Here is a 17947-nt window from a genome sequence, read left to right as displayed (position 1 = left end):
ATCCTAGTTTGTTTATAAAAGAATAAAAATCTGTTGATTCTGTTTGTTGTGGGAGACAAGAGACAAAGATCAAATAGGTTAGATTGCTTTCACAAAGGAAAGGGAGAGTAAGTGTCGCAGGATTGTTAGGGATAAACTAACACAGACATTGATCAACAAACGTATAAAATATAAAATGTCAGAAAATATTGAAAATATACAGTGTGTATATCATCATATCCTTATCCTTACCAAGCAATCCTTTTGAAGCCGGTGCTTCTGTAGATTTATGTTTTCTTATTTTTTCTTTTTTAACCATAATGAAAATGCAAATCTCCAACATCACAGAAGAAACAAATGAAAGGGAAGCTGAAAACCACAAAAACTTTACAGCAGCATTTTATGGGTTGGGCTGGGCACTGAGATGGTTTTGGAGCCGGCTAAGCAAAACAGAATTTTTCATTAAAGCCTGAAAAATACAATAACCATAACACATGAGAAATAAATACCTATTACAATGAAAGAAATGATCACTTAACATAAAAAAACGTACCAAATATGCATGTTTTTGGTGCTACAATTTGACTTAAAATGTTCCGTTAAAATGAAAATTTTAAGTCATTACCATGTAACACTGGAGTTTTCCACCTTCCTAACAGAGTGAAACAAGAGCTAATACAATCAAACAGACACAGGGTGGATTCTCATTAGCTACAGCGATCAGAGATGGTCTAAGTGTAAGCCATGATGGGCATTCAGATGTAATCACATTTACCTCATGTGTTTGATGTTTTGGTGCCACAGAGCGTGGGAACACAGCATCACATGGTGGAAAAAGTGAAAAGCTTTACAGACCTGCCTTAAGAAAAGAGGCAGGCATTAACTTTGAAGTGAAGGGAGCCATAATGAACCTAACCCATTTTCTTCAAATTTTTGGTTAAGCATGATGTCTTCACAATTCACAAGAATAATACCCAAAAGTTTTTCTTAATTTTTTTTTCTCCCATGTCCCTTGCGGGGCTCCGTAAAATTATGTCTCAAGTACATTTTTTAGACGGATTCTAACTTTTTATGGATTTGTGAATCTGTATCGCTGCTATAAATAATTAAACTTATGAAAAATATTGTATATAATAAAAAAATATTATACAAGCTTTTAAAGCAAATGCCTTTCTAAACTCACTAAAAAAAGATAAAACGTTGTTATTTATTTCCTTTGCCCCTTTGAGAGAGGAAAAAGATGTACCATATCTGTTGAATATACCTCATCCTACTAAAATATGATCTTTGGAGCGCTGTCTTCCTTCATTTGGGGGAGTGAATCATCTTGACAACAGACGATCTTCGGAGTGCACCCTCAGCTGACATAAGCTACAAACCAGGACCGCCGCAGCTGTCAGGCGTATGTTTATCCCCTCACCGGCCGGCGTTACTGCTTTTACTGCTCTTTTCACTTCGGGTATAACTTATTTGAATTTGTTCGCTTGTTTTTCATTTATTTTTTGCGGGATGTTAACATGTTTTGATTCACCGCGCAAGCGATGAACGAAACGAAAGTAGAAGGGACCGGACCGACACCGGCGAAGATTCTGTTGACTTCGGGCTGCCAAGCCCCTTTTGTCGGGCAGGTTGGAGGATGGAGCTGAGGTTAAGCCGGGATGGCAAGCCGTCCGTGTCCTGGCTCCTCCTCAGCCCAGCCCTTTTCTTTTCCCTTCTGGCCGTGCTAGTGAGCTGTCACGGTTCCTGCAAACACCGAGTCCCTTCTCCCAACGAGGTGAGCCTCGGCTGTCTCTGCCACAGCTTAGCTAAGCTAGATCTGTAACAGCAGAGGCTAAGCTAGCACGTTAGCTGCGTCGGCTATTTAAGATGGTATTAAATATTATACAGTGTAATAAGACTTTATCGCCTCGGTACGTGGAAAATGAATAGTTGACAATCCCCAGCACGATGTGAAGGACGTGTTTTTGTGATAAATACAACGAAAGCGTGTTGTTCAGTTGGTTCCTCACTAAGACTTGATGTGCAGTTTGATAGCAAGCTTACAGGCTAACAGTGATGCCACTGTGGTATACAAAGCTTGTACTGTGTTCACTGTACAGCTTCTGTCATGCACATTTAGACTATGAAAGCAGCTTTCAGATCACATGCCACTGTCTATAAATCAGTTTCAGCTGTTCAGCTTCAGCCTTTTCCCCTTTAAACAGCCAAAATGACATCTGGCTAGATTAATTATTTCTTAATTTATTAATTCAAAATACAGCTGCACTCTGTACCCCAAACATTGTATTCACAGAAGACAGGTATTTTTAACTAAATGTACACAAAACCCATTCACAGTGAAATGGACAGATTAGGTTTTTAATAACTAACTAAAAGGCGAGTTTGTGACTCTCAGTTTTTAGCCATTAAAAAAATAAACAGAAAAGCTTATTGGACGTCGTTTGTAAGGTGGAGCGCTTTACCTATTCTGAAGGTATTTCCAGAATCCTTAAAGGCTCTGATCACCAGCATCAAATATAATACTTGCTTCTGATTGAGAGGAAGTTGAACTGTGTTTTGAGCATTTCAGTTTCTCAGTTATCATAAACACATTTTTGTACTGCAATTTCTACTCTTGATAGTTGGCATATGTTCCAATACTATACCAATAATAGTTTTGTAAAACACTAAACACATCTATTGTTAGTAGTATTGGTTGATTTAGTTCTCCTCTTATAAATTGCAATTCTCATTTTCTGCTATCCTGTTTCAGATTGTCCACCATGTTTACTTGAAGCCTGAGCGTTTGACTAAGAGAAGCTCTCCAGAAGACCTTCAGCTGAAAATAAAGATCATCTATGACAGCAGTGTTGACCAGTAAGTGCTACAGCAACTCAAAGGATTAAAAAACAAAACAAAAAGCCAAACAGAGCAACTGTCACCATTTTTCTAGCATCCATATGCCAGGTTTGTGTGTGTAACAAGTATGCTCTCCATCCACAGACTTACTGCAGACAAAAGGAGACTTGTGAAGGTGAGGACACACCTGAGCACTTTATACAATAAATGTTTTGTAATAGTTAAAGTCTAACTATAACCTTGTAAAATAACACATCTCAACCACAGAGAAATTGGTATAAATAAAAGTGGAAATTAAGAGTCAACTTGTTGTGGTTTTCCCGATTTTGATTTTTAAGCAGTAAATAGGGTTTTCTGTTAAATCTTACATTCAAAGTCCAGTATCCACAAGAACTGCAACATGAGGACATCATCAGTGGTTTTAACATTCAGCCGTGCCTTCTGCTGTTTGTTTTGGTTCTCAGCTGTGAGGTTCAAGTGCAGCACTCGTGAAAAACATTAGCAGTAGTTGAAGTGATGTCGGATTGGGCTTTGCAGCATTGTTGGCTGTGATCAGAGGTGTAACAGATTGAAAATGTGTTACTCCATGTGTCCCTCTCTAGGATAAGCTCTTTCCTCAGGCCATCGCTTACCTGCAGAGGGCTTTCAGTGTCAGGCGCAGAGTGGGGCCTGTACTGCTCAGCAGGTATGTAGTCCCTGCCGTCACTATTTTAGCTACACATGTGCACAAATTTTCAGTTCAGTAATCTAAAAGAAAGTATAAAACAATAGTCTAGAGTAATTTAGATTTTTAAATATGTTCCACATACTGTCATAAGAGGTTTAAAGGTATTTTATTTAAGTAAAAGCATTAATATCAAAGTGTGTGCATATGTATTTTATTTTATTTTTTAAAGAAAGAATGAAACTACAATGACATCACCCAGTGGTTTTGGGATTCTGCCTTTTGAAGACACAACGTTAGCATTTTGTTGCTTGCCATGTAGATTCTTTGGCTCTGTGATCAAATTTGGATCAGAGTGCAAAGTGCTAAGCAGTCAGCTAACAAACACTTGGTCAGAAACCTGCATCCACAAGTTGTGCGGGTGCAATGGGCAAACACAGATAGCTGACAACTGGTGGTAAGTGACAGATTAATAAATACTACAGTGTCACTCACCAAAAACTGTAGCACAAACCTCTTTAATTGGGCTGTTTCATGGATTAAGTCGTGTTATTTGTGTGATGATTTGAAGAAGAGTCACCAAACACACCAAGACCAGTTGACTGAGGCCTAGCAGGTGTCAATTAGCTCCAGTGTAAGCACTCTGTGATGGACCGAGTTGAAAAACAGGAGGAGCCCAGGAATTATTAGAAAAATATAATTTCCATTTATTTAACCCCCAAAAATTATATTTACAAGACTAATAAATGTTGAGCTCATAAAAGAGGTCAAAGAAACAAAACTGAACTCAGGCAAAGACTGCAACCTTAACAAACCAAATGACTGCCCAAACGTACATAATTGACCTAAACATGAAATGACATACAAGGGTATATATAATGGCTGATCAGACCATTGTGACACATGAGGGGTAACAAACAAAACACAATCATAAATCACAAACGATGCAGTACAATCTAGTTTGTTAATAAACTAAACACTAAAGAAGAAAACCAAAAACCCCATTAAACCCTAAACTCAAATATTTAATTAAATACAAATACTTTGTTTTTAAAGTAAAGAAAACACACATTCCCCCCCTTCAGCAGGAAGTGGTGGTGTGGTCCAATTATCTTCCCTTGTATTTAATGGTTTCAAACCCTGGCTACCATCTTTTGTCCAGCAACTCCCAGTGATGATGGCAGGTAAGAAAATAAAAAGACAAAGGTTAGTCAGAAAGCAAAGAAATGAAGTAGTATGAATACATAAGTAAACTAAATGTGCGCGCTTACAAATAGAACAAATGTATCCAAACCAATCAATAAAGTTATTGGAAACTAAAATGTATTACTATATTCAAAATGAAGAATGAAAATACAAAAGTTACCGACTTTAGAGTGTGGCCACGGGTTTGGCCATCACACACCCCCCCACTTCTGGATCTTCCATCAGGCAGCGAGAGAGGTAATCAGCAATGGTGTTGTCTTTACCAGGGATATAGTGAATCTTAAACCGGTATGGCTGCATAGCCAGATACCACCTGGTGATTCTCCCATTAGTGTCTTTCATTCTCTCCAGCCACTGCAGGGCTTTGTGGTCAGTTTGAAGGATGAATTCTCTTCCCAGCAAATAATACTTGAAAGAGTCAAGTGCCCATTTAATGGCCAAGGTTTCCTTCTCAACCGTTGCGTAGCGGCTCTCCCTTGGTAGCAGCTTACGGCTGATGTAGGCGACAGGATGTCGATCCTCTGGTGGTCCCTGCAGAAGCACTGCTCCCAAACCCTTTTCAGAAGCATCAGTCTGCAATGTAAAGACTTTTGTGAAATCTGATGAGTGCAGAACGGGGTCCTTACTCAGGGACTGGCGAAGGTCTTTGAAAGCTGCAACAGCTTCAGCTGTCCACCGAATCTTATTGGGACATCTTGAGCCAATCCTGTCCGTCAGTGGGGCTGCTCTAGCTGAGAAGTTGGGAATTAATCTGTTGTAGAACGCAGCCATGCCGAGGAAGGATCGCAGCTGTTTCCTGGTTTGTGGAAGAGGACATGATGCAATTGCATTAATTTTGTCAACCTGTGGTTTAATTGTCCCACCTCCAACAGTAAACCCGAGGTACTGGACTTCAGTCCTAGCAAGAGCACACTTTGCTGGATTGATGGTAAGGCCTGCGGAACACAGCCGATCCAGCACGATCCTTAGGTGATCCACATGCTCTTCCCAAGTTCCACTGAAAACAACAACATCATCAAGGTACGCACAAGTGAATGCTGAGAGCCCACAGAGTACCTTATCCATTAGCCTTTGAAATGTTGCTGGGGCCCCATGCAGACCAAATGGTAAGACTGTGAACTCGAACAATCCCCACGGAGTACGGAATGCTGTCAACTCTTGAGACCGTTTAGTGAGAGGTACTTGCCAGTATCCCTTGGAGAGATCAATGGTCATTAGATATTTTGCCTTCCCCAAACGCTCAATGAGATCGTCAATGCGTGGCATCGGGTAAGAGTCAAATTTTGATATGGAATTGAGATACCTGAAGTCGATGCAAAAACGTATCGAGCTATCCTTTTTCGGAGCCAACACAACAGGGTTGCACCACTCACTTGTTGAAGGTTGGATGATTCCCAGAGACAGCATGAGGTCCACCTCCTCCTTTAACTCCACCAGGAAGCGTTCCGGTATCCTGTAACTCATACGCTTCACAGCTGCATCAGGTTTTAAAACAATGTCATGCTCCACCAGACTCGTGCGACCTGGGTACTTTTGAAATATGTCTGAATTAATCAGAGGTGTTACCTGAGACTGTTGCTCACTGGTGAGATGGCTCAGGTCCAGGACAGAGACTGTTACTGAAGGCAAGTAGTCATTAACTTCTTCCTCCTCATCCACGCTGTGAATAAGCAAACCCTCTGTTTTATTCTCAGTGCGTGGAATCCATTCCTTAAGAAGGTTAACATGGAGCACTCTATTCCCTCGCTGAAGACCTGGTGTAGAAACTTTGTAGGTAGTAGGTCCAAGTTTCTTCTGTACTTCAAAGGGTCCCTGCCACTTTGCCAGCAACTTGCTGTCAGAAGTTGGCAACATTACCAAAACCTTCTGGCCAGGGACAAAACTCCTGTGGCGAGCTTTTTTATCAAACAAAGTCTTTTGTTGCCTCTGAGCAGCTTCCATATGACTCTGAGCCAGTTCACTCATCTGCTGAAGCTTTTCTCTCATATGAATGACATATGAAATAACATTGACCGATTCCTCTTTACCTTGCTCTCCCTCCCATGAGTCCTTTAGCAGGGTCAATGGGCCTCTCACCTCATGGCCATAAAGAAGCTCAAACGGGGAGAAGCCAGTGGAGGCTTGAGGAACTTCCCTGTAGGCAAAAAGGAGGTATGGCAGCCACTGGTCCCAATCAGACCCTGTATCATTGACAAACTTTCGGAGCATTTGTTTGAGAGTTTGGTTGAAGCGCTCCGTCAGTCCATCTGTCTGTGGGTGATAAGGGGTTGTCCGCATACTCCTGATACCTAACAGCTTATAGACCTCTTTCAACAGTGTGGACATAAAATTAGTGCCCTGGTCAGTTAAAATCTCCTGTGGGAATCCAACCCTTGAGAACAGTTGAATCAATGAGGAAGCTACAGTTTTTGCTTTAACAGTTTTTAATGGAAAGACTTCAGGATACCTCGTAGCATAGTCTGTAATGACTAGCATAAAGCGATTTCCAGATTTACTTTTTTCTACAGGACCAACTACGTCCATGCCAAGACGCTGAAATGGTATACCAATGATTGGGAGAGGTTGGAGTGGTGCTTTGGTGGGGACTCTAATTGAAGTCTTCTGACATTGAGGACAACTCCTGCAAAACATAGCAACATCTGAGCGTAAACCAGGCCAGAAAAAGTATCGCTTGATGCGAGCGGTGGTCTTATGCTTCCCCAGGTGGCCAGCCCAGGGAATGGAGTGCCCCAAAGTAAGCACTGTTTCACGGGCTACTTTAGGGACCACTAACTGTTTAACCTGGCCGTGCTGGTGGTATAAAATGCCATCTTGCAGAATGTACAGCTCTTTATTTGTGTCAGATTCAACAGAGTCCTTTTCCTTAGCCCTCAGCAACATGGCAGACAAAGTTGGATCAGCCTGCTGCATTTGTCTGATGTTCGTAGGTACTGAAAAACCTAAAGGCATATCTGGAGCAGCCTGAACTGATGTCTTTCCAACAGTGTGTTGAAATTTTTCACGTCTTCTTTGACTGCGTGGCTTCCGAGACTTCCCGGGATCTGTCTCTAGTTCAGCCTCAAAGAAGGGTAAAGCACTGAGGGTTGCATGATGCTCATCCTGATTTTTAGTTTGAGCCCTTGTTATAGCAACATTGCACTCTTGCACTTCTCTCAACAAATCATAGATGACTGGCAGATCCTCCCCAAGAACTACAGGATAGGGCAGATTATCAGCTACACCAACCTTTAACAGATAGGGTGTCCCCTGCACTTCAATAAACAGATCAGCAGTAGGGTATGGTCTTTCATCACCATGTATACAGCAAACTGATATGGTTTCAGAGGGGCATGTGTAGTCTTTTGACACATATTTCCTGTGTACCAGAGTCTGTGTGCTGCCAGTGTCTATTAAAGCATTAATTTCTTGTCCATTAATCTTAACTGTGGTGATTTTATTTGACTGCTTTCTCTCAGATTTAATAGCCACATTCCGGTGAGGCACAAAACACATCTGAGATAATTTGCTTTGATTATTAGGACACATGGGCTTAGTGTGACCTTCCTGTCCACAAAGGTAGCACACTGGTGGCCTTTTACCTGGCTTCGAGGTATTCAAAGGCTGCGTTTCCCTTGTAAAGGGCTTACCCACACCTGTCGCTGACCTCTGAGGATGCTGAGGGGGTTGCGACCGACGTGAATCTCTGGCAGCCTTCCATGCACTGTTGCTCCATGGCTGACTCTTACTTCGGGCAGCTACAAACACATCAGCCAGGGTGGCGGCCTCTGCAGCAGACTTTGGATTATGCTCCTTAATCCAGACCTGAAGCTCAGGACACAGCATTCTTAAAAACTGCTCCAAGATGATAATTTCACCAACTTCTTTTACAGTTCTGTTTTTCGGCTGAATCCATTTTTCATAAAGTTCTTTCAGTCTCGCATACAGTTCCTTGGGACTCTCATCAAAAACTTCAAGACAGCAAAATCTTTGCCTGTATGTTTCTGGGTTTATATCGTATTTTTGCAAAATGGCAGCTTTTACCTTCTCATATTGCAGTGAATCGTCCACATCCATATTAACATAGGCACTTCGAGCCTTACCAGTGAGAGGAGGAATGAGGTGAAAAATCCAGTCTGACTCTGGCCAACGACAAGCAGCTGCAATTCTCTCAAAAGTGGTCAGAAAATGTTCAACATCATCTTCAACAGCTAGTTTCTCCAGTTTAGGATGATGAATATGCACAGACTGACCTGTTAATATGGAGGCTGAGCCAGAACCCTCATGCTGAGATGTTGCTTGTGTCTGATAATCAGCTGGAGTTTCAACAGACTCTGGATCAGTTGATGTGGGCTCTGGAAGTGGGGTGGTTCTGGCCTGCACTTCCATTTGCAAAAGCCGAAACTGGTGTTGCAAACTCTTAAAACGCTGTTCTTGCAGTATAGCATCCTCTCTCTGCTTTTTATCTCGAACTTCCTGTTGTCCCATGAAAGCCTGAAGAATCCCAGCAATATCAAGGAGAGTTGGCTCCCTGGTATCCTCTCCTTCAGTGTCTCCAGCCACAACTGAAATTCCTTCTTCCATCTCCTTCTCCCTCTCTGGCTGCTGCAAGGCCTCTCTGGCCTCCATTTTATTTCCTCTCTTTGGGCGCACAGCATTCTGCATGGCTCAAAAAGTTTGTCAGGGGAGGAAAAAGGGCAGAAAAATGCAAAAAAAAATCCTGTCTCCTCGACTGAAGGATCCCACTTCTGACACCACATGTGATGGACCGAGTTGAAAAACAGGAGGAGCCCAGGAATTATTAGAAAAATATAATTTCCATTTATTTAACCCCCAAAAATTATATTTACAAGACTAATAAATGTTGAGCTCATAAAAGAGGTCAAAGAAACAAAACTGAACTCAGGCAAAGACTGCAACCTTAACAAACCAAATGACTGCCCAAACGTACATAATTGACCTAAACATGAAATGACATACAAGGGTATATATAATGGCTGATCAGACCATTGTGACACATGAGGGGTAACAAACAAAACACAATCATAAATCACAAACGATGCAGTACAATCTAGTTTGTTAATAAACTAAACACTAAAGAAGAAAACCAAAAACCCCATTAAACCCTAAACTCAAATATTTAATTAAATACAAATACTTTGTTTTTAAAGTAAAGAAAACACACATTCCCCCCCTTCAGCAGGAAGTGGTGGTGTGGTCCAATTATCTTCCCTTGTATTTAATGGTTTCAAACCCTGGCTACCATCTTTTGTCCAGCAACTCCCAGTGATGATGGCAGGTAAGAAAATAAAAAGACAAAGGTTAGTCAGAAAGCAAAGAAATGAAGTAGTATGAATACATAAGTAAACTAAATGTGCGCGCTTACAAATAGAACAAATGTATCCAAACCAATCAATAAAGTTATTGGAAACTAAAATGTATTACTATATTCAAAATGAAGAATGAAAATACAAAAGTTACCGACTTTAGAGTGTGGCCACGGGTTTGGCCATCACACACTCCTATAAATCAAAGCACCCCCTTAATAAAATCCAGATGAGGATTTTAATCAAGTGCTGTGTGTTTATGTTATACTATTTAATTGCCAGAAAGTTGTTTAAATGTTTGTTTCTCTTGGATTTCTGGGAACCACATCTGTGGTTATATTTAATTAACTGTTTCTGTTATCTCAGACAATGTGCAACCAACCAGTACATGAGGAAGAGAGATGACCCTCATCGCTACTGCCAGGACGCCTGTGCAAACCTTACGCGATGTGGGCCCGTCATTGTACCACAGCACCACCTGCAGGTCAGAGCGTGCATAGATAGATAGATTACTGATCACACACGACAAGGACTCTAGCCTTGTTAGCAGCTGTTTTCTGTTTTTATTTGGAACATATGAAGTGTTAATTCATTGCTAATTAACATTAAAATATTGACCAAGCATGCATTGACCAAAATGTATATAATGTTACTGCTGTAGTTGAATTCTACAGATAACACATAACCAGACAGTGCTGTTGACCATTTTCCCCATGATTTAAAAAAAATTCTGACCAACTTTTAACCGACAGTGTTTTTATGCTAAGATGTGAACACTGTTGTCCATCCTCACTGGTTCAGTGTGCTCTCTGCTCACTCCAATGTCGTGTTTCTCTTCTAGCAATGCAAGGTGTGCAGTGAGTCTGGGAAGTCATGTGGCCCTACAGGGCCCCCAGATGGGCCTGGAGTCGAAGGGTCCGATTTTGTGCTGTACGTCAGCGGTGTCACCACAGAACGCTGTGGGCAGGAGAACATAGTGGCCTATGCTGCTTACTGCCAGCTGGAGGCGGAGCTGGATAGGTGGGAGGATAAAAACCTTACTTAGTGTTAATTTAAAAAATAAACTAAAAATACAATCCAGTCTTTAAATAAAGTCTCATTTTTTTGCTTAATAAGCAATGAACTGTCATCTTGGTAACAGAAATAAATCAAACTGTCAGAATATCACAGTATAAACTAATGTTTGTCAGGGTGTTTTTCCTTTTAGACCTATAGCAGGCTACGCCAACCTGTGCCCTGCTATGATCTCCTCTCAACCTCAGGAGTTTGAAGGGATGCTGTCCACAGTCAAACATGAAATCATCCACGCTCTGGTCAGTACCACTTGTCACTGCTGTTGAGCTTCCCGTGGGTGAATTAGGTTCACACAGATTGCTCAAAAGACATTTTTGAACCATATTTTCGTAGGCAGATTTTTAACATTTGAATACATTTGGAGATGCTTTACTGTTGACCAACAACAGTTTGCCAAAGCTGAACTTAAAAGCTAAAAATTGATGTGGGTTTATTTTTACCTCGTGAGCATATTAATAAAAAATGCAAGATTTTGCCCAGAAGATGTGCTGCTATAAATATTCTTGTAATTTGGTGCTAAATAGACTCTTGTTGAGTAATTTGTGCATGTGTGAAATCTGTCACTGACTGGAGTTTCTCCTTACGTCCTCTAGGGGTTTTCAGCCGGTCTGTTTGCTTTCTACCACGATGATGAGGGCAAACCTCTGACTCCTCGTTTTGCAAGCGGCCTGCCCGCCTTCAACGAGAGGTGATTACACTATATGTAATGGTCATCTATGATTTCTAGTGTTCAAGCTCTAACTTCTAATCCTATACCTGTGCATCAGTCTGGGTCTGTACCAGTGGAGCGATGCCGTTATCAGAAGAGTTACCAGACTGTGGGACATCAGAGGAGGCGTGATGGTCCGACACCAAGTGCATGTCCTTGTCACTCCTCGTGTTGTGGTAAGAAGCTTCAATATTAAGAAAACTGGTTAGTTTCGTAACTCTTCTTCTGTTTATGTGAGTCTAGAAAAAGATCATGTACTGTCATTTTGCACCTCTTAGCTGTAGTTTTGACTGTGCTTATAAAAACAATTGTTTTACAAAGATTTATACACACCAGGAGTTGTTGAAGGAATGTAATATATAGGTCTGATTAGAAAGAGTGGACAAACTTGAACCTATGAGATTGTTATTGGAGGCCAGTTTAGGTGTTATAGTTGATGTCAAGTAATAACTAAGTAGTATGTGTCTTCCTTTCTGTTTCCAGGAGGAGGCGAGGAAACATTTTAATTGCCCCATCCTGGAGGGGATGGAGCTGGAGAACCAAGGAGGGACAGGAACCGAACTAAACCATTGGGAAAAGAGACTCTTAGAGGTCAGCACATGTTTTCTCGTGGCTTTTTGGTAGCCAGTAGTTTGGGCTTCTCCGTTGTGTTCATCCATTTTTTTTTTTCTCATTCATCCCAGAATGAGGCAATGACGGGCTCCCACACTCAGAACCGAGTATTTTCTCGGCTGACGCTGGCTATCATGGAGGACAGCGGATGGTACCGCGCCAACTACAGCCTGGCTCAGAGGCTGGACTGGGGCCGTGGTCTCGGCTGCGACTTTGTCATGAAGAGCTGCAAATTCTGGATGGACAAGCAGAGACAGAGGTCACAGAAACACAAACTCTGTGTCAAACAGAGTTGAAGTTTTTTTTTTTGCTATTTTTTTCCCTCATGATCACAAAGCTCATGGTTTTAGTTTGAAGCTGGCACCAATGGTTGAAAAAATGACCAAGTTTAACACACTGAAAAAGGGGCATATGTATATGTTACAGATAAATTCTGTACTGTACCAGGTACCCACAGTAATGGCATATCTAACTAGCAGCATTTATCATGTACTTGTTGTTGCAGAAGACACGCTGTAACTCCGTACTGTGACACAGTGCGAGCCTCTCCTCTGCAGCTCACCTGCAGACAGGATCAGCTGGCTGTGGCTGTGTGCAACTTGCAAAAATACCCACAAGAACTGCCACTTAAGTACCAGGTATGCAAGCCCCCCACCACTACCAATATTGATATGTTTGTGATTGTTCTGCTGAAACTAGTGGATGTGTTATTTCTTTTTTTCTTATATAAAATGCCTGACAAGGTTATTTATAGCTACCACACAGTGCTGTATGTGCATGTTACAGTAAGCTCTGCTGTGTTCAGTGAGTGTGCTGTGGGTAACTATATGTGCTGTGTCAGTATTTCGAGCGGATCCCTGACGTGGCTGCTGATCAGCTGTCGTTCTTTGGGGGTGCTGTGGAGATCGCGGACTACTGTCCATTTAGTCAGGAGTTCAGCTGGCACCTCAGTGGAGAATACCAGAGAAACTCCTACTGCAGAGTGTCTGAGAACCAGCCAGGTACTGCTTATACTGCTGTTTCTACTGCTGCCTTTAGTCTAGTGCTGTTTTAAATCAAACTCTGTGAACAGCTGTAGTACAGGGAGGGAGGTTAGAATAGTTTCCTAATATATTTCTTATTCTTCTGTGCCTTAAACGCAGGTCACACACACACACCCGATTATTTAAAAAAATAAATAAATAAATAAATAAAAATATGCAAAGAAACCACTCACTAGACTAATTACAGCAATTACCTTTACTCTTTCAAGTATTGAATTTCAAAAAGCGACTTCATATAAAGATGCATAAGATGATCCTAAAGCTCCTTAGGACTAGAACTAATCCTGGTTTGGACACCTTAAGGCCCTTTCACATAGGACACGGCACGTGCAGCAAGGAGTACTCACAGTCAAGTTCAACTTTGAACTTTGACCACTGTTTTCAGTGGCCAGATCAGACAGATGCATGGTGTTCATTTTTAAGTAATTTTATTTTTATTATAATTTTCAATAATTTTTAAATAATTTGTTAAAATCAAAAAGAGCTTGACAGAGAAGTAGCTCACCACCATTTAGCATAAATCCATAAGAACACATGTCTGCCCAGTTTCACTGTCAGGAACGTGAAACCTATTCTGTCATAGGTGTGACTGAGAGCTCATCAGTAAAGATGGTGGTCCCCACCCTTTTTTGCTCCATGGACCGGTTTAATGTCAGACAATATTTTCATGGACAGCCTTTAAGGTGTCACGGATGAATACAACAAAATAAAATGATACGACCAAGACAAAAACTGTGGTATTTTGTAAATATAATAATAAATGCCAACTCACTGTGTAATTGTGTTACTTTATTAGCAGCGTCTTCCTGAAATGTGCCAACAACATGGAGAGTAACATCCTCCTCTCTGCCACTTAATGCTCTCTGGTCGCTATGGTAATGCGTAAATATTTCTTTCAAAATAAGATGCACAACTATAATACGGAAAATGACCCAGGGAAACCGAATTAACGATAAAAACCCCGAAAACCATAAATTTCACACCCGAGCCTCAACTCTCGTGGTCCGGTACCAAACGACTCACAGACCAGTACCGGTCCATGGCCCCGGGGGTTGGGGACCACTGAGTAAAGACATTTGGAGGAATCCTTGTATAAAATCTGTTTTGATCTGCTGTTGTTGATGCTGTTTCTATGACATATGTGAGCTTTCTATCTGTGGTTTTCTCTGTTTGTTCAGACTGGTGGAGAAATTATGGAGCAGAGCAGTATGGACCAGACTCTGTGTGTCTGTACCAGAAATCAGCCTTTGTGATGGAGCAGTGCACTCGGAAGATGACGTACCCTGACTGGGGCTCCGGATGCTACAAGGTGCTGACATGTACATATACTTATTTATGTTTCTGTGAATTTTTAAGATCCCCTTTACAGCTCAGTGGAGAAGGTGACATCTGTAGGTTGAGACTTTTACCTTCTAGAAATCTGTAGATAGGGCTGTTCAATATAACGATATATATCGGATGATGATATAAAAACATCTATAGTTTCATTTTACACTATCGTTTGTTTCGTGGTGTCTTAAATAAACAGTTTACAGCAATATTTTTTTTCATCGTTTTGATGGTCACGGTAGTGGCTATATTAATTTCTTAAATTATTTCTTAATTTCTTTCTCTTATATTTAATGTAACCACACTACAGACAGACAAGGGGCTGTTTTTACGTGCTGTTATTTACAACGACGGTAAAACCATCCCGTGGCTCTGCGTGTTTGTTTTCCATGTACACCTTTCACAATAAAGCTCAAGATCCTGTTGAGACTTTTCAAAATAAACTGAATCACAGGAAAAAGTATGCAGAGAGTTTACAGATGAGAAGGAGGAAAAAAAAAAAAAAAAAAGAGCCGTCAGGTGCTAAAAAATAAACCTTAGACTCAAACTTTGAAAGAAAATGGTGGCCGTTACAACTTATGTCTTATGTCATGCATCGATTAAAACACTCGAATCCAGCTACATGACGCCCAGCTGGAAAAACTTCATGCAAGTCGAGTTGCCAGAGATTCACAGAATTTACAGAAAATATTACATTTTTGTGATTTATATCCTTGTCAGGACGATAAATGTCTCATATCGGGATATGAGATTTTTGTCATATCGCACTGCCCCATCTGTAGATTTTAATTTTATTTATGTATGACAAACAGATTAATAGTTCAGGTTAAATAAATTAAATCCCTTTTTGTTGTCCCAAACTGCTTTAGTGGGCTCTCAAAAGGTTTTTATACAAAGGGAAAAAAAATCCCTAATAAACTTAGAGAAATGAGAGGAAAGTGCATGTCGCTGTGTGTTTTGGGTCTGTGTCACACCCTCTCTGTGCTGCAGGTGTCGTGCTCAGCTCAGGGCCTCATGGTGTTCGTTCAGGATCGTTCCTTCCTCTGTGTCCGTAAAGGTCAGCTGCTGAGCATCAGCGTACGCGTTAACGAGTGGGTTTACAACGGTGTCCTCATCTGCCCCGCCTGCACCGACTTCTGTGATGACTGCCCCCTACCCTACCATCTCCCACCCATCAACACCTCCAGGAGCAACCCAATTGGTCAGTCAGTGGACCAGCTGATTTAAATGCTTCTCTTCCTGTCCCATGGTGAAGCTGTCTGCCTTTTAGATTTCAACTGATGGTTGAATGAAGTTGTTTAATGAGTGAAGAAATGGGAAAAGATATAAATGAGAACAAAGTAAAGAAATCTGTGAGGAAAGCACTGAAAGGGAAAGATAAAACTTAAGATGTATGTATAATTAAATACTCAATGTGTGTAGAATATAATTCTGTTATGTAAAACAAACATGATTTGATAGATGTTATTTTCTGTCTTTCTTTTAGATCCATGCTCCAGTTCTCCAGGTTTGGCCACCACTCTGTGGCTCCTGCTGCTCAACCTGTTTCCTCTAGTGGCTGGACTGCTGCTCTGCCACTGCAGCTGATAAAACACACACACACCAAACACACCAAGGTAGCTGAACAGTCCTCTATACCATAGTCACTTGAGGACTTGGACTGCAGATGTTTTTCCTCTTTGTTTTACTCATTACCTCCTCCTTCCTTCCCTTCCGCACTTGCGTTCCTTTCTTTGCCATTCTCAGCCTGTTTTCTCATTTTGTTCTGTGACTGCATCCTCATGCATCTCTCAGCACAGTCAGGTATCCTTTTGCTGAAGGTCCATTCAGTTGTCCCTCACCAGATTTACATGCACTTAAGTAATCAGGTTATAGCCAGCTTTCATTTGAACAGGATTTATCTGACTGACACACACAGCCAAAACTCTGTCAGTTATCAACATGGAAAGCAGCTAAATGGCAGCTAATACTGTTATTTGTGGGCGAATTATTGGCAAAAAGAGCAAGTTGGATCGACAGGGACCATTTTTATGGCAGAGCAATGGAACATGAAAAATAAGCAGTGTAATTTGTCCTTTTCAGTGAGGCAGGGATTACTCACATTACATATACTCAGAATGCACTAACACCACTTTTTTATTATCAAGACCATGATACATATATGTACTTACAATACACCTATTATTGTTGTTGTTAATATTGTTATTATTATTATTATTATTATTATTATTATTATTATTATCAACAACAACAACCTCTTCAAAACAAAAGTCTAGCATGATAGAAATAAGTTTTTGTATGTAAAAAATAATGAATAAAAAGCCAAATATTTGCAAATTTTAGCATCTTGTATTCAAAGATCTGCTTATTTCTCATGTTTTCACACACAGGGTTTAGTGCAAAACGAGACATTGATCAGTATGTTTCATATGCTAATCGATTAATGAACAGTAATTTAAGGTTATTTTAGGATTAAGAATTTTAAAGTGATTTTATAATGAATCATTTATGTAATTTGAAATGAAATTTGTCAGCCCTTTTATAATAATTGACCAGTTGTTACTACAGCTTGCTTTTCAGATGGTCAGCTAACATATCCAAAGTTGTAATAGTGTAATATTGTTTTGTGTACACTTGAAATTGTATTCACAGATATTTTTAAGGACGTCATTGAATGTTTAACCAGGTTACTGTATATATGTTTAATATGTTTCTGATTTCTGCTGGAACCAGGTTGCTTGCGGTGATTTGGTTACTTAAGTGCATGAAAATGGTTAATTCAATTCAGCATGTAGAGTGTCTGCAGCATCATTATTCCCTAAAAAAACACATTTTAGTTCTGGACACTTGTTTATTTTCAATTTTTTTGTTCTTTTTTTTTTTTTTTTTTTTTTTTTACTGTGAGCTGTGGAAACCTGATAGATTCACATTGGTTTCTGCCTAAATTTCACAACTTTACTTCAGCTTTGGGATCATCGTACTTCGTCAGATTCCTTTTTCTTACAGTGTAGTGATGGAAGCGGGATGTCTGTATTTTTTAGCTGATCTCTTCAAACTAATTTCAAGATTGTGACAAACTGACTGTCGATCGACAATACCACAATGGTGCAAACTACCTGCAAACTTCTTCCTCTTAACTGAAACAACACGAGGCTCTGTGCAGTTTGCTGAACTCTGGTGGCAGCAGAAG

General features: G+C 40.6%; 1 protein-coding gene across 2 annotated transcripts; it reads left to right on the top strand.

The window, feature by feature from the left end:
- Window positions 1-1345: 1345 nt before the first annotated feature.
- Window positions 1346-16490, top strand: lmln (leishmanolysin-like (metallopeptidase M8 family)). 2 transcript variants are annotated; one of them, XM_026145709.2, is made up of 16 exons: window positions 1346-1753; window positions 2732-2835; window positions 2962-2992; window positions 3420-3502; window positions 10357-10474; window positions 10832-11010; window positions 11198-11303; window positions 11658-11752; window positions 11832-11949; window positions 12257-12364; window positions 12457-12644; window positions 12891-13023; window positions 13227-13386; window positions 14607-14737; window positions 15748-15958; window positions 16244-16490. In XM_026145709.2, the coding sequence occupies exons 1-16, from the start codon at window positions 1616-1618 to the stop codon at window positions 16342-16344; spliced, it is 2004 nt and encodes a 667-aa protein (XP_026001494.1). In that variant the 5' UTR covers window positions 1346-1615; the 3' UTR covers window positions 16345-16490. The 2 variants fall into 2 exon arrangements, with proteins under 2 accessions (XP_026001494.1, XP_026001495.1); XM_026145710.2 differs by lacking the exon at window positions 16244-16490 and having other exon boundaries at window positions 15815-15955.
- The last annotated feature ends 1457 nt before the right edge of the window (window positions 16491-17947 follow it).

This window comes from Astatotilapia calliptera, chromosome 16 (assembly GCF_964374335.1).
Source record: "Astatotilapia calliptera chromosome 16, fAstCal68.1, whole genome shotgun sequence".
NCBI classification, from domain to species: domain Eukaryota; kingdom Metazoa; phylum Chordata; class Actinopteri; order Cichliformes; family Cichlidae; genus Astatotilapia; species Astatotilapia calliptera.
The sequence above is the reverse complement of the archived record's forward strand: the minus strand, read 5'-3'. Positions and strand labels throughout refer to the sequence as shown.